Raw genomic sequence first — 13143 nt, 5'->3', positions numbered from 1 at the left:
GGGGGAAAACATAAATGGGAATTATCATCTTGTTTTAAGAGATGCTTTTTCGACGTTGGCGCGTTTTGTCTTATTAGGATGACTTGAGATCATGATCATTAATTATTCAAAACACCTGCAGTGCATACACGACTTGTCTAACTACTTTTTATACATTTCAAAGGTAAGTGACGAATAGGTAAGCACCCAAACCGTTAGTAATATATATATATATATATATATATATATGCCTTACTGCTCATCCTTTGAATTCCATCCTGAACTTTTTTTTACTATTCCTTACCTTGTATATAAACGCAGGTATGCATTCTGTCTCCTTCACAATACTTGCTGTAAAATGTCTCTTCACCTCATCAGCTAATTGTTTTTTGGTAACACGAGCATCAGGGAGAGATGGATGGTTACGCTTGTAAGAATATGTTTTTGAGCCAAGGTCGGACCCTAAAAGGTATCCTTTTATCGACATGTTATCTTCGATAGGAAGTTGGTAATGGTCCTTATAGCGACGTAGAAAGTCATCCGAGTATCTTTCGAAGTCGAGTGGATGTGGCTGAGGGGAGTTATCCCTATGGTTATTGTGAACATGGGTTCTTAGAAGTTCCTTCAAGTATTGCTGTTGGGCTACTGTCAGCCTCTGCTTGCCGCTGGATCGCGTGTTAATTGTTCCCGATGAGCTGTTTATACCAAAATTATTGTTAGCAGCACTCCGCAACTTCGATTCAGATTCAGAATTAGAGTTCTGGCCCTTTGGAGGCATGGCGTGTATCGTAATGTTTGCTTGTTAGTGAATAGAATTTTTGTGAAGTACGCAGGGAAATGGAAGGTAACATTTTTTATGCAGATGGGGACTTGACTGAAATTGACAAGTGGGTTACGGACATTTTACACAGAAAGAAACCTACAGGAGTTTTCATAAATTTGAGCAACTGCTTCGTGAGTAGACGCCAGTTTATGTGATGCTCTTATTGCTTCTATTACATATTCAATATTTTTTTTGAGTATTTGTGCGGGTGTTGAATTAACTGGCAAATCAGTCTCAGTAAGCAAGCATTCCAATGGAATCGATCTAAGCAAGTCTAGTCCACGGGCATAGTTCTTTAAAGAGTGTATTTTAGAGATGCCAAAATAGATCCTGTTCTGGGGGAAGCATCTGAGCCAACAAGTACTGACAGATTCTACACTTCCTGAATAGGAATGCATATCAATTTTAACCTCTTCATGAGGGAGCAGTAATTCTCTACATAGTTCAAACATCTTCCCATGGCACCTCACGGAATGTATAGACACTGGTAATCGTTTTGCTACAGCCACCTCACAAAATCTCTTGAAAATTGCCACTTGATGCGACATTCTAACCCGCACGTTGGTGAGCCCGACAGCATCCCCGGTACTATCCTCCTGGTTAAATCCATTTGACGGCAAACGGAACGCTCCATCAAGCCCAATCTCTCCAATGCATCGGATTTGTTCCCCGAACTCCTCAAATGCACCTGTGATATACTCTTCTATATTAATGGGCTCCGGCAGCACCCCGATGACCTCACACAACTGCTGCCCATCCTTACTTTCCAACACACCCTTGTAATGCTCCTCTTTGCTCACACTTGCACCCCCACCTAACCTAAACAGATGTGAATAGTAAGGCTGAACACCAAACCCAACCACAATGTCTTGTTGCTTTACTCCAACAGCTTTCAATGCCTTCCAGTCCAACGCATTGCATGACATAACATACAGCTGCATTTCAGTATGGTCCACCTCATACTGTCGTCCTACACCTCCATCTTGACTACTAGTAGTCAGGTGACAGTGACTATCAATGTACTGCACCATCCAAGAGCTTTGCTGATCTTCATAGGTATTGCGACTGGCGTCCTTAATGTAGATAGTATAAACAACTTGCACCACTATACTCTTATTTAAGCCTCTTTATTGAACCACGTGATATTTAATGGTGTAAAGATGTTCTCATGCAAGCGCTTCCTTCCCTTGGCAAGGCATTCTCGAACAACAAGGGGGACAAGGGGGATAACTATCAGGTGAGTAAACAACTGTAAAAGATCAAACTTTGCTTTATTTGAAAAACTTTGCACTGTTGAAGTGAGATAGACGGTATTCCAGGGTTCTCCAAGGTTTAGATTGCTTTGAAGGGTTTATATGATTGAAAAATGGTTGTTATTGTTGCGTCGCTATTCCTCCCATTTCAACCTCAGTTTGAAATCACTACTTCTAAAGGTGAGGAAGCTGGTTTAAATGAGGCTAAGAGTTCCAAAAATGCAGATACGGGTGGTCAGAACTCTTCTGAGCCCTCTGGTGGTGTCGGTTTAAAGCCTCAGAATCCGTCGTCTGCACATTCTTTGACTTCGCCCTTCTCATCATGCGCTGATCACAATATAGAAACAGAGGAAGAGGTGGCTATTGTCAGTTCTGTAAGCTGCGAAGCTGCCAAAATGAGTGGATCTCGGTCGGTGATTAGTTCGCAGCTTTTTATGGAGAATCTTACGTCTAATGCGTCTAATTCGGCAGTAGGAACACCTGTGAATCACGTGTATAACCATGGGAATACTTCTGTGGAGGAATTTTTTGCTTCAGGAGCAGTAAACAAGCTTAAGGAAACAGATATTTCATCGGAGGTATATTCAACTGTGTCGTCGCCTGCTAGTGAATCGTTATCAAGTGGGCAGCAGCTGGGCGCGGGAATTAACAATGTAGACTCAACAGCAGCCCTTTTGAAGCATGTCAATAAGTCTCTTCTTTACCAATCAGTGCTAGCAGGGAATCTTTCTACTACAGCATTGGAGGGAAATAAACATATCACCAGCAGTACCGTGAAAAGCACTGTAATTACTCCTAGGTCAAGACAGCTCCCTGAGGTGAGCAGTAGCGTCTCCGGAGTACAGAAGGGAAAGCAACCGCATATAAACCTGCCTGCAATGAGGCGGTTGCCCCGTAAATCTTCAGGTACCGTTCCAACAACTAATACCCATTCCAGTTTAAAGTACCCTTTGAAATTATATGACGATGGAGATCAAGATTTGAAGGAACAAAATTCTGCTGACTCTCCACAGCCACAATCATCGGCCAAGGAGCCTGTTGTTAATGAACACGACAGTGATGTTTCAATTGAATACGACTTGGCCCTTGATGATAATGGTAAGCACAGTAATAGAGTCCCCAAGTTTGGTGGTTGTTCAATAAATGCTAAACTGAGAGCTGAATTGCTCTTAAATTCTCGGAACATTTTTAAAACAGCACCTTGGAAAATTGTCCCAAGCATTAAAGGTAATGGTGGTCTCAAAAACGCTTTAAGCACTGCTTTGTTAGAGAAGACGATCGATCAGCCTGTTTTGTGGGTTGGTACCGTCGGAATACCTACTGATTCAATACCTAGAGAGGTTTTAAATAATATAACTGGTCAGTTGTCAAATGGTTTTCACTCCAGGTCAGTTATAGTAGATGATATTACGTTTCAAGGAGCATACAAGAATTTTTGTAAGCAGATCTTATGGCCAACTCTAAATTACCAGATTCCAGATAACCCCAATTCAAAAGCCTTTGAAGATCATTCGTGGCATTATTATCGAAGTTTAAACCAACTGTTTGCTGATAGAATTGTGGATTCATATCAGGATGGTGATACTATCTGGGTTCATGACTATCATTTAATGCTTGTTCCTGGTATGGTGCGTAAAGTGTTACCAAATGCGAAGATTGGTTTCTTTTTGCATGTTTCATTTCCAAGTAGTGAGGTTTTTAAGTGCTTTGCTCAAAGGGAAAAGATTCTTGAAGGCATATTAGGTGCTAACTCTGTTGGCTTCCAAACAGAGGAATATGCCAGACATTTTCAACAAACAGCAAACAGGTTGTTAATGGCTGATGTGGACTCTCACAATTTGAAATATAAGGGACGTATTATTGCCGTGGAAAGCACTCCAATTGGAGTTGATGTCTTTGATTTAGAACCACAAGTTAATTCAGAGCGTACTATAGAATGGAGAAGGCTAATCCGTGAACGTTGGGCAGGCAAAAAGTTGATTGTTAGCCGTGATCAATTTGATAGGATTCGTGGGATACGAAAGAAAATGTTAGCTTATGAAAGATTTTTGAAGGATAATCCCGAGTATATTGATCAAGTCGTACTCATACAAATTTGCCTGGGCTCTGGTTACGATTCTGAACTAGAATGTGAAATTATGGCAGTTGTTGATAGGATCAACGCTATGTCACGGGACATAAGTGTTAGCCAACCAGTGGTGTTCTTGCATCAAGATTTGCAATTTCCACAATATCTGGCGCTCAGTAGTGAAGCTGACATGTTCCTTGTTAGCACGATGAGAGAAGGGATGAATTTAACCTGTCACGAATTTATTGTTTGTTCCCAAGAAAAGAACGCTCCCCTCGTGTTGTCGGAATTTACCGGTAGTGCTCATGTATTGAGTCCCGGTTGTTTTTTGATAAACCCTTGGGACATTAGACAAGTAGCGCAAACTATTAAGGTAGGCCTTGAGTTATCCAAAGAGGAGAAGAGGCGTCGTTGGAAAAAGATGTATAAGAGTGTTATTACTCATGATTCAGATCGTTGGATCGTCTCATCTTTAAACATTATTTCTAGCTCCTGGGAAGCTAACCAAGAAAGATCTAAAGTTTACAATCTTTCTTTTGCTAAGATAAATAATGGATTTATCAATTCAAAAAGGCGTATGTTTATTTTAAAGATTTCCGAGCCCCCTACTGCACGTACGTTGGCTGTCCTTACTGAGCTCTGTACTAAGAATATCGTCTATGTTCTGAATTCCCTTTCCCGTTCAATGTTAGAGCGGCTATATAGTCGTGTTCCAAACATTGGCTTAATCGCTGAAAATGGCGCGTTTATCAGAGTCAGTGGTATGTGGTACAATCTAGTTGAGGATGTGTCTTGGAAAGAAGATATAGTAAAGGTTTTTGAGGATAAAGTCGAAAGGCTTCCTGGTTCTTACTACAAGAAGGGTGAAACCATGATCAAGTTCCATACAGAGAACGCTGAAGATCAAGATCGTGTCTCAAATGTGGTTGGGGACGCCATTACTCATGTCAATACCCTATTTGGTGATAGAGGCGTTCATGCTTATGTCCATAAAAACATTGTTTTCGTGCAACAGTCTGGGTTGGCTATAAAAGCCATCCAGTTTACTTTGAACCATTATGCAACCATTAGTGATACCTCCGATTCCACCCCGCTCGACACCCCTCTGGCATCACCTCTGATGAGTCCGGTTGCTATCCCAGCAATATCTTCTTCGAGCACCACCAGTTCCAAGCAATCAAGCGCCGCCACCAATGCAAGCTATATCTCCAAGAGCAGGTCGTCTACCCTGGTAGACTTCCTCTCTGTGAGCGGCTCGTCCTCGCCAATCATTGAACCGTTATTCCAATATGTAAATGACCTGGCTAAAAGAGGGGAAATTTCTTACTGTTACACAATTGCATATGGAAACGCCATCACTACATATGCCAAGGAGCATGTCCAAGGTCTGAATGAACTATTTGGCACCTTAGGTCGTTTAGCAGCCTTATAGTGACTAAGTAAACAACACCATCCCGTCGTTATATACAGTTATTTATTTATGTTATAATTTTCACTCAGTTTGCATACAAGCCAACCTAGTTTTTGAAAGCGGAAGCTACATTCAACATTATATTTCAATAAATACACAACGACGTGACAACAAAATCCTAAAATCCGTTTCTCGTCAGAAAAATCTTACATATTACATATACAAAAACCATAACCAACTAATAACCCTCACCGTTCATCGGACGAAGATTTCAGGACAACAAATAGCTCCAAATTATCCTAATACCAACCGTTGTCTTGTCCGTCTTTCGAGCCCAGGGCATCACCAAAATAATCACTAAAAACGAGTGCAAAATTTTCCAAAATTCTCGTCTGGATATATGCAACGCATCTAAAATAGCTTAGTGGAACACTGCTAATACCCATATATATAATTGGAATTAATACGTCAAAGCACAGGCCGCAATGGGTAAGAAGAATACTAAGGGTGGTAAAAAAGGTAGAAGAGGTAAGAATGACACTGATGGACCAAAACGTGAATTGATCTACAAAGATGAAGGTCAAGAGTATGCTCAAATTTCCAAAATGTTGGGTAATGGTCGTGTGGAAGCTACTTGCTTTGATGGTATAAAGAGAATGGCTCATATCAGAGGGAAATTAAGAAAAAGAGTTTGGATGTCTCAGGGTGACATTATTTTAGTTTCGTTAAGAGATTTCCAGGATGACCAATGTGATGTGGTCCATAAATACAATCTGGACGAGGCTAGAACGCTAAAGACGCAAGGTGAACTACCTGAAAATGCCAGAATCAATGAGACTGATAACTTTGGGTTCGATTCTGATGAGGATGTCAACTTCGAATTTGGTCACGCTGACGAAGACGAAGATGATGAAAGCGAGAACGGAGATGAATTCGATATTGATGACATCTAATCAAAACTCAGTTCAACTGATAGAATTCATAAAACACAAAACGAATATTTTTTATTTCACTGCCCCCTTTTCGCATAATATGTATTTGTACAATTAGTTAGCCAATTGCGACTATTTATCCTCTAGTATATCACAAGTCCCGATGTGAAACTCATACATGTTTGTATATGCACATATATTGAATTTAAACAGATATGGACAATTTTTCAAACCTCAAAATCGTCATCGCTATCCCTGCTGTTATGTGTCAAATGAACCATTTCCTCACTTGGAGAAAACTGAGAGATGGCACGGTTGATACGTTCCCTTTGCAGGGATTTCCTTACTGTGAACCCACCAAAGTTATTATCTAATGGAATATTAACCACATCGTCCTGTTCACTGAATATGTGATCGTGGTTCTTCTTTCTAGACAGGTTCAATAGGTAAACTCCAGAGAAGATAATCAAGAAACCAGAGATCAATGAGATAGAGTCCTTCGTATTACTATCATCAAAGTTTCGGAACAAAATAAAGGAAGCCGTTAATGTCGCAGTAGTAAATGTCACGTAGTATAATGGGTTGACTATAGAAGTGTCAAACTGATCCAAAGCCTTATTGAAGTAGTTCATCTGTGTCATTATACATACCGCTACCACCAACATAAAGAAATACGATGTCAAATGAGTAAACTGATTATTTCCTGACAAAGTTAACTTCACTGCAATCCCAAACGCCTTTATCGCCATCACAGATATAGACCCAATTGTAGAACATATAGAGATGTAGACCATAGGGTTTTTGTTGCCATGCTTTGGCACGACTTGATATATCATAAACAACGCAAAACTGATCACAATGATTGTATAGAAAACAAAAGCAGGTTGTCTAGCATATTCTAAAATCTCTTCTACCGTGCTAATCTCCTTGTCAGATGGCGCATGTAATATGATAATGATAGACCCTAATAAACAAATCCCACAACCAAGTTTACCCAGAATTCCAAGTTCTTCCTTCAAAAAAACTGCTGCCAATATTGCCCCAATAATAACTGACAACGCACCCAAAGGTGTAACCAAAATAGCTGGTGCAAAAGTATATGCTGCAAAATTAGCTATTTCACCAATAACCATCGTAAACATTCCTCCCCACCAAATTGGGCTCTTAAGGTAGTCGTACCCTGCCCCATGAAAGTTATTTTGCTCAGATGCTGCATTAAGCCCCAACTTCGTTAGGATAAACGAACTGCCTATGGCTATCGATGATGTCACGGCTAATATTAGCCCAATATACTTGTCCTCCATTATAATCTATTGGAACAGTCTATCGAACACTTCACTTTCACGTTGTTGACCATGTGAGGCGCAACGACCAAGCAGCAAGATGACCCGATTTTATGCGAAAAAACTGTCGTTAATTAAACAAAAAAGATCATCGCATTTAGAACAAATACAACGTATACTTAAGCTTGCAAGAAGGCGCTAAGTACACTGCCATCTTGGTGCGCAAGAACGAGAATGATGGCTGCAGACATCAATTATTGGAAATCGTGGCTTATAAATTATAAGACTGATCAATTTGAGTTGGATTACGATGGAGCTATATTGGGATTTGAAAGAAGTTTTATGGCTATTTTTGAATCACTCCAAGAGGATCATGTAAGCGACGAAACGAGGTTAGTTCTTACTGATGCTGTAGGGATATGGATGTTGAGAAGCCGCCAGTTGTTGACGAAGAGTAATGGGAGAGGAGGGTACGAGGTTGTGCTGAAGGAGCAGTTATTGACGTTGGAAAGAGCGACCTTTTTGTTCAGATATGTTATTGATTTCTGGTCTGGTGGCGGAGCACCTTTGGCGAATTCGTTGAGACACATGTTTAGTAAAATGTTGCAACTTTTGGAAGAGATTCATAAGGACGAGGTGTTATCGGTGTATAAATTATGGATAGAAGATGTATTGTCTATCAGTCCATTTATTAGGTTTTTATATTTCCTGTTAGATGCATTTGCCGCGAAGATGGACTTGAAAATGGTGTTAGAACTGCGACCCGGGTTTATCGAAAGTTCATTAAGCTATATGTGGTCAGATTCTCTGTCATCTCTGGTAGGGAAATGCATTACCACCCTGTTGATTAACTTGTACACCTATCACTACTCTGAGCATACCTTGGTAGAGTGGCTAGAGTTGTGGGAGGCACCTGTTATTAAATTTCTTAATCAAAGTCGGTGCGCCAAACGTGTGAGGATTTATGTCTTGGCAAACGTTTTCAAAAGTGTCCCACCGTTAGCATTCAATTTGTTTATTTGGCGCAATTTGCAACAAAAGCCAGGATTATTGTTGCCACTACTAAAAATTGGCCAGGAATTGGCTATTGAAGAGGAGCCATTTCATGAGAATAAACTGATTTCATTGAATGAGTTATCGAGCCTCTTGACAATTGATCAATACAAATTAGCAGCTTTTGAAGTGCTGACCTATTCTCCCAAGGGTTCCAGACCGGTCAGACCATATATATTTGATATCATCAAAAAGAATCTTCAAATATTTTTTGTCGATTTTGATATCGAGACCAGGAACTCTTTCCACAGTTCTTTTAGGCATTTCATAAATCGCATTAGAGATTCTACCTATTCATTAAACCGTGATGCATTGAAACTGCGCGCTAAAAACAAATTTCCCGATGAGCAAGAGGATAAGCTAAAACAGGTAGGGGAAGCTCGACAGTTTCTGCAGTATTTGGTTGAATTTATGACGTTGCAAATAGCCCCCGGGATGCAATATCAGAGAAAGTCATTGGCTTACAAGTTTTTGAACACATTGGCTCTTTCAGGCGTAGATAGTGTTGTTGATGAAAAGTTTTTGGATACGAAAAAGAGGATGGAATTCCCATTTCGTATATCAATCTTCGATGGTTGCATGATTCGTCTTTTATGTGATAATATGACAAATGATTACGACGACATCCGACAATGGTCCTTAGAGTTACTTTTGACTGTATTTAATTCACCAAAAGGAAAGCCATTTCACTATTTGGTGGATACTGTTGATTTAGAAAGAAAAGCGTACCAGCTTCTTAATTTTTACAAAGACAGCGATGGTGGATCTAAGGTTATGGAATTTTTGTTTAGCATATCAACAGATCAAATTGGCTTTATGACTAAACTTATTAATGAATTAGACACATATTTGTCAGCCACGGAATCAGATCTTACGCAAAGTTTGGAAAACCCAGTTAGTGGTCTCTTTACCACGTTAAATGTGTTGTTTGTAAGATATGAGTTCACGAATGAAGCAGAGTATTTGATACAGTCCTGCATTAATCTAGTTTTGAAGAACTGGAACACCGCCAAAGAAATATTATGCCATGATTCTCCAGAGGGAAATCTACCATTAAAATATCTGAATGGTGGTACTTCAGATGCAATTATTACCAGTTATGCATTTAAATCGATAAAGGAGTCGTCATCTTTATTTAGCACGTTATTATTACGAGCTCCTATGTCCAATCAGCAACTGATAGAATGCGGTGAGTTATTAATAGATCAGTTATCAACGATTCGCCACAGCGGTGCTTTCCAATCCATAATTCCATCATTTGCATCCTGTTGTAAAAGGTGTATGAGAGATATACCAAATCAAATGGAGGCTTGGTTAAATGAAAGTATCAAATCTTTACAAACAAAAACCCAGTACATCACGAGAAGGTCAGGAGGCTTACCCTTCTTAATAACGGCAATTCTAGCAGCGGAGAAGAATAAGTCAAGGCCGTGGTTGAAATACACATATGAATCACTAAGTGAAATTGCCCGCATTCCAATTTTAGAACATGAAGAAAAGTTGGATTTACCTCAAGTCAACGCACTTAACTGTATTAGAACCTTATTCATTGAATCCACACTATCAGAAGCATGTACTCCATACGTGTATCCTGCCCTGGAGCTATGTCTGGAGAACTTCACATCTCCACTATGGGCAATGCGGAACTGTTCCATTATGTTGTTCACTGCGCTTCAAAATAGGTTGTTTGGGAAGATAGGTAAAAACACAAGTGCCAGGCTATTTTTCACTCGTTATAAAGGTATTAGGGAAATATTGTTAAAGAAATTACAGGAATCTGTCGACATAACTTCAAGACCATCAACCTCCAGATCGATTACGTCTACTGTCAATTCTCTGATTGTTCAATCAGAGCAATCAGAGATTGAGTCTATTTTCCTGGTCCTGACAACTTTGTCTAGGTTGAAACCTACTCCAGGGTATGATGGCTTAGACGCTTTCAAATTGGAAATTTTGAAATGTTTAGAGAACAGAAATTGGAAAATTCGAGAAATGGCAGCTCGCGCATTACCTGCTTTGATAGAGGAGCCATATCAACAATCTCTATCATTATTAGACAACCGAAAATGCTCTGTTAGGCATCAAAATAGGTTACACGGCCGTCTGCTAGCTGTAAAACAGTTAGTTACTTTAGAATTGAGCAAAGTGGATGCTCGTCCAATTCCGTTGAAACTTTCCAACTTTATTTTACGGAGTTACAACTATTATATTGGAAAGAAAAACCCATGCAACGTGACAGCAAAGGCATATGTTGATGTTGTCAGGATAATATTGGAGAACAGTATTGATGTCTTGGAATCCGACAAACTGAATTTGGTGAGGCACTTTGGAAATTATTTTGCTGAAGCAAATGAACGTTACATTGTAGATGGTAGCTTACAATTACTGTTGGCAGAAGTTGTTAAAGTGATACTTCAAAATGAGAAACGGGAACATATTACCGATATTGTTCTTTTGGGCATTTACTCTCCCTTTTTTGAGGTACAGCTAGCCACTTTAGAATACATTCAATCTAGCATTAACATCGCCTCAGCCTCATTCGCGGAAGTTCAGAATAAGTTAATGGAAATGGTAGATGCTCGGGATGTGTATCCACACGTTAAATCTGTTGTATTGAAAACCTTGGAAAAATCACGCAGGGTGATGGATTCCAATAGACTCTTCGCAATTTTAGATAGCAATTTACCAGAAAGCATGCAAGCAAGTGCATTAGCTTTACTCGGATCCTGTGCTAAATCCCATACTGACGATGAAAAACTATGGTCACTGACAAAGAAATATAGCCAGGATGAAATGCCTCACCATTTCAGAATGTCTAGTTTGTGTTGTCTAATCAACAGATTAACTAGCTCAAATATTATAGTTGACAATAACTGCTTTAAAACCAAGTTGCTATACGCAATATATTGTAGCCTCTGGGATGACGACGTGGATATACGAACTACAGCAGCAATATTCTTGAACAAGAATTATCTGGAACTAACCCATGTGCAACAGCAGACTAGCGCATCGGTTACCGCAGAATTATTCACGCGAAAATTTGCTGAAACGGCTGAACCTGGGGTAATACTTGACCTTTGTGTCGAAGCTGTAAGTAACCTGGAAAACAATCTATCCTCCGTTCAACCACAGGAAGCCTCCGTTTTTAGGGGCTTATTTGCGATCGAAGATGATAACCAATTCAGGAACACGATCAGTTTTGCTACTAACTACATTTTCTTGTTGGGGAGCATCAAACCACGTACCACAGAGGTCGAAGATTTAATTAAATTTTTAGAATCTCGATTGCTTAATCACGTTGATTGCTTTTCTTGTTCGGACGGGTTTTTAGGGTGGTGTTCAGATCCCGACATCTTCAATTTCATTATAATTCTAAGGAATCTTATTGCCCAGCTGTCATCAACACATTTGGAGCTCATAGACAATAGATTAATTGCTATGAAGTGCCATCCCTCTGTTTTCCGAATGTTAGGATAGAAAGAATTCTTTTCACCATAATTGACTCCACCCATGAAAAGCAAGCGCTTCACCCCAACGCACAATATACAATGAAATGTTATTTATTAATTGCAATAACTTTTCTATAATTTTTATCGAGGAAGTTGCCGTTCTACTCGATTAAATAGTGCTCTCCACCTTTTTTCTTTTCCTGCAATTGTAGTTTACCACATGTAGCCTGTTGATACACTGTAGTTTGATCATAGTCGATTAATTACATCTGCAAAGGAAAGAATATTGCCTTGATCGGACCAACCAAGGGACATGAGTCGTTCACCAACTCAGGTTATTGTTGTCGATATGCCGTCTCATCGAAAACATAGCGACCAGAAAACATATAAAAGGCCATGAATCGCATGGTTCTCTAAATCTACCTGTCGAGGGTTTTTCTACTTTTATTCTAGAAGGCCAAGCAATATACACAGTACATAGCTTAATATTAAACAAAACAAACCAACAGATATGCAACCAGTTTACGCCACCGAGGAGTCCAACAGAGCTGACCAGGACAACTTACAAATCCCATTGATTGGTGACATTACTTGTGTTATCGCTTAAGTTTTTTCCACAAGTTGTGCGGGCTATGGCTTTGTGGTTTTTGCACGCGAGGATCTTTTATTATACCTTAGAGGGATGACTGCGGTGGGTGTTTTTGATATTTTAGGTAGGATTGAATAGTTTGTGTCTGTCTCTAACTAAGTAAGTGATTTAATACAATATTGTGTTATTTCCTCGAACTGTCGCTCGATTTGTTCATGCCGTTCCATTGTATTGTAACGCAGGTGGATCTTTCTACTCTGCGAAGCTACCTGCGCGTCCCCCATCTCGAAAGGCCATGGCTGG

The 13143-nt window shown here is 39.8% G+C and overlaps 6 protein-coding genes across 6 annotated transcripts; 3 read left to right on the top strand and 3 right to left on the bottom strand.

Annotated features, from left to right (window-relative positions):
* Nucleotides 1–238: 238 nt before the first annotated feature.
* On the bottom strand, nucleotides 239–757 carry SAP30 (Sap30p; the record flags this gene model as incomplete). The annotated part of the gene is made up of 1 exon (XM_003645171.1): nucleotides 239–757. One exon carries the CDS (start codon nucleotides 755–757, stop codon nucleotides 239–241), a length of 519 nt encoding a protein of 172 aa, XP_003645219.1.
* Nucleotides 758–882: 125 nt separating this feature from the next.
* Nucleotides 883–1833, bottom strand: Ecym_2692 (putative endodeoxyribonuclease; the record flags this gene model as incomplete). Its single annotated transcript, XM_003645170.1, has 1 exon — nucleotides 883–1833. The coding sequence occupies one exon, from the start codon at nucleotides 1831–1833 to the stop codon at nucleotides 883–885; it is 951 nt and encodes a 316-aa protein (XP_003645218.1).
* A 335-nt stretch (nucleotides 1834–2168) lies between these two features.
* Nucleotides 2169–5555, top strand: TPS3 (trehalose 6-phosphate synthase/phosphatase complex subunit; the record flags this gene model as incomplete). Its single annotated transcript, XM_003645169.1, has 1 exon — nucleotides 2169–5555. One exon carries the CDS (start codon nucleotides 2169–2171, stop codon nucleotides 5553–5555), a length of 3387 nt encoding a protein of 1128 aa, XP_003645217.1.
* Nucleotides 5556–6019: 464 nt separating this feature from the next.
* On the top strand, nucleotides 6020–6487 carry TIF11 (translation initiation complex factor eIF1A; the record flags this gene model as incomplete). Its single annotated transcript, XM_003645168.1, has 1 exon — nucleotides 6020–6487. The coding sequence occupies one exon, from the start codon at nucleotides 6020–6022 to the stop codon at nucleotides 6485–6487; it is 468 nt and encodes a 155-aa protein (XP_003645216.1).
* A 206-nt stretch (nucleotides 6488–6693) lies between these two features.
* Nucleotides 6694–7770, bottom strand: Ecym_2689 (uncharacterized protein; the record flags this gene model as incomplete). The annotated part of the gene is made up of 1 exon (XM_003645167.1): nucleotides 6694–7770. The coding sequence occupies one exon, from the start codon at nucleotides 7768–7770 to the stop codon at nucleotides 6694–6696; it is 1077 nt and encodes a 358-aa protein (XP_003645215.1).
* A 213-nt stretch (nucleotides 7771–7983) lies between these two features.
* On the top strand, nucleotides 7984–12279 carry TRM732 (tRNA methylation protein TRM732; the record flags this gene model as incomplete). Its single annotated transcript, XM_003645166.1, has 1 exon — nucleotides 7984–12279. The coding sequence occupies one exon, from the start codon at nucleotides 7984–7986 to the stop codon at nucleotides 12277–12279; it is 4296 nt and encodes a 1431-aa protein (XP_003645214.1).
* Between the last annotated feature and the right edge of the window lie 864 nt (nucleotides 12280–13143).

The sequence above is a fragment of the Eremothecium cymbalariae genome, chromosome 2 (genome assembly GCF_000235365.1).
Source record: "Eremothecium cymbalariae DBVPG#7215 chromosome 2, complete sequence".
NCBI classification, from domain to species: domain Eukaryota; kingdom Fungi; phylum Ascomycota; class Saccharomycetes; order Saccharomycetales; family Saccharomycetaceae; genus Eremothecium; species Eremothecium cymbalariae.
The sequence above is the reverse complement of the archived record's forward strand: the minus strand, read 5'-3'. Positions and strand labels throughout refer to the sequence as shown.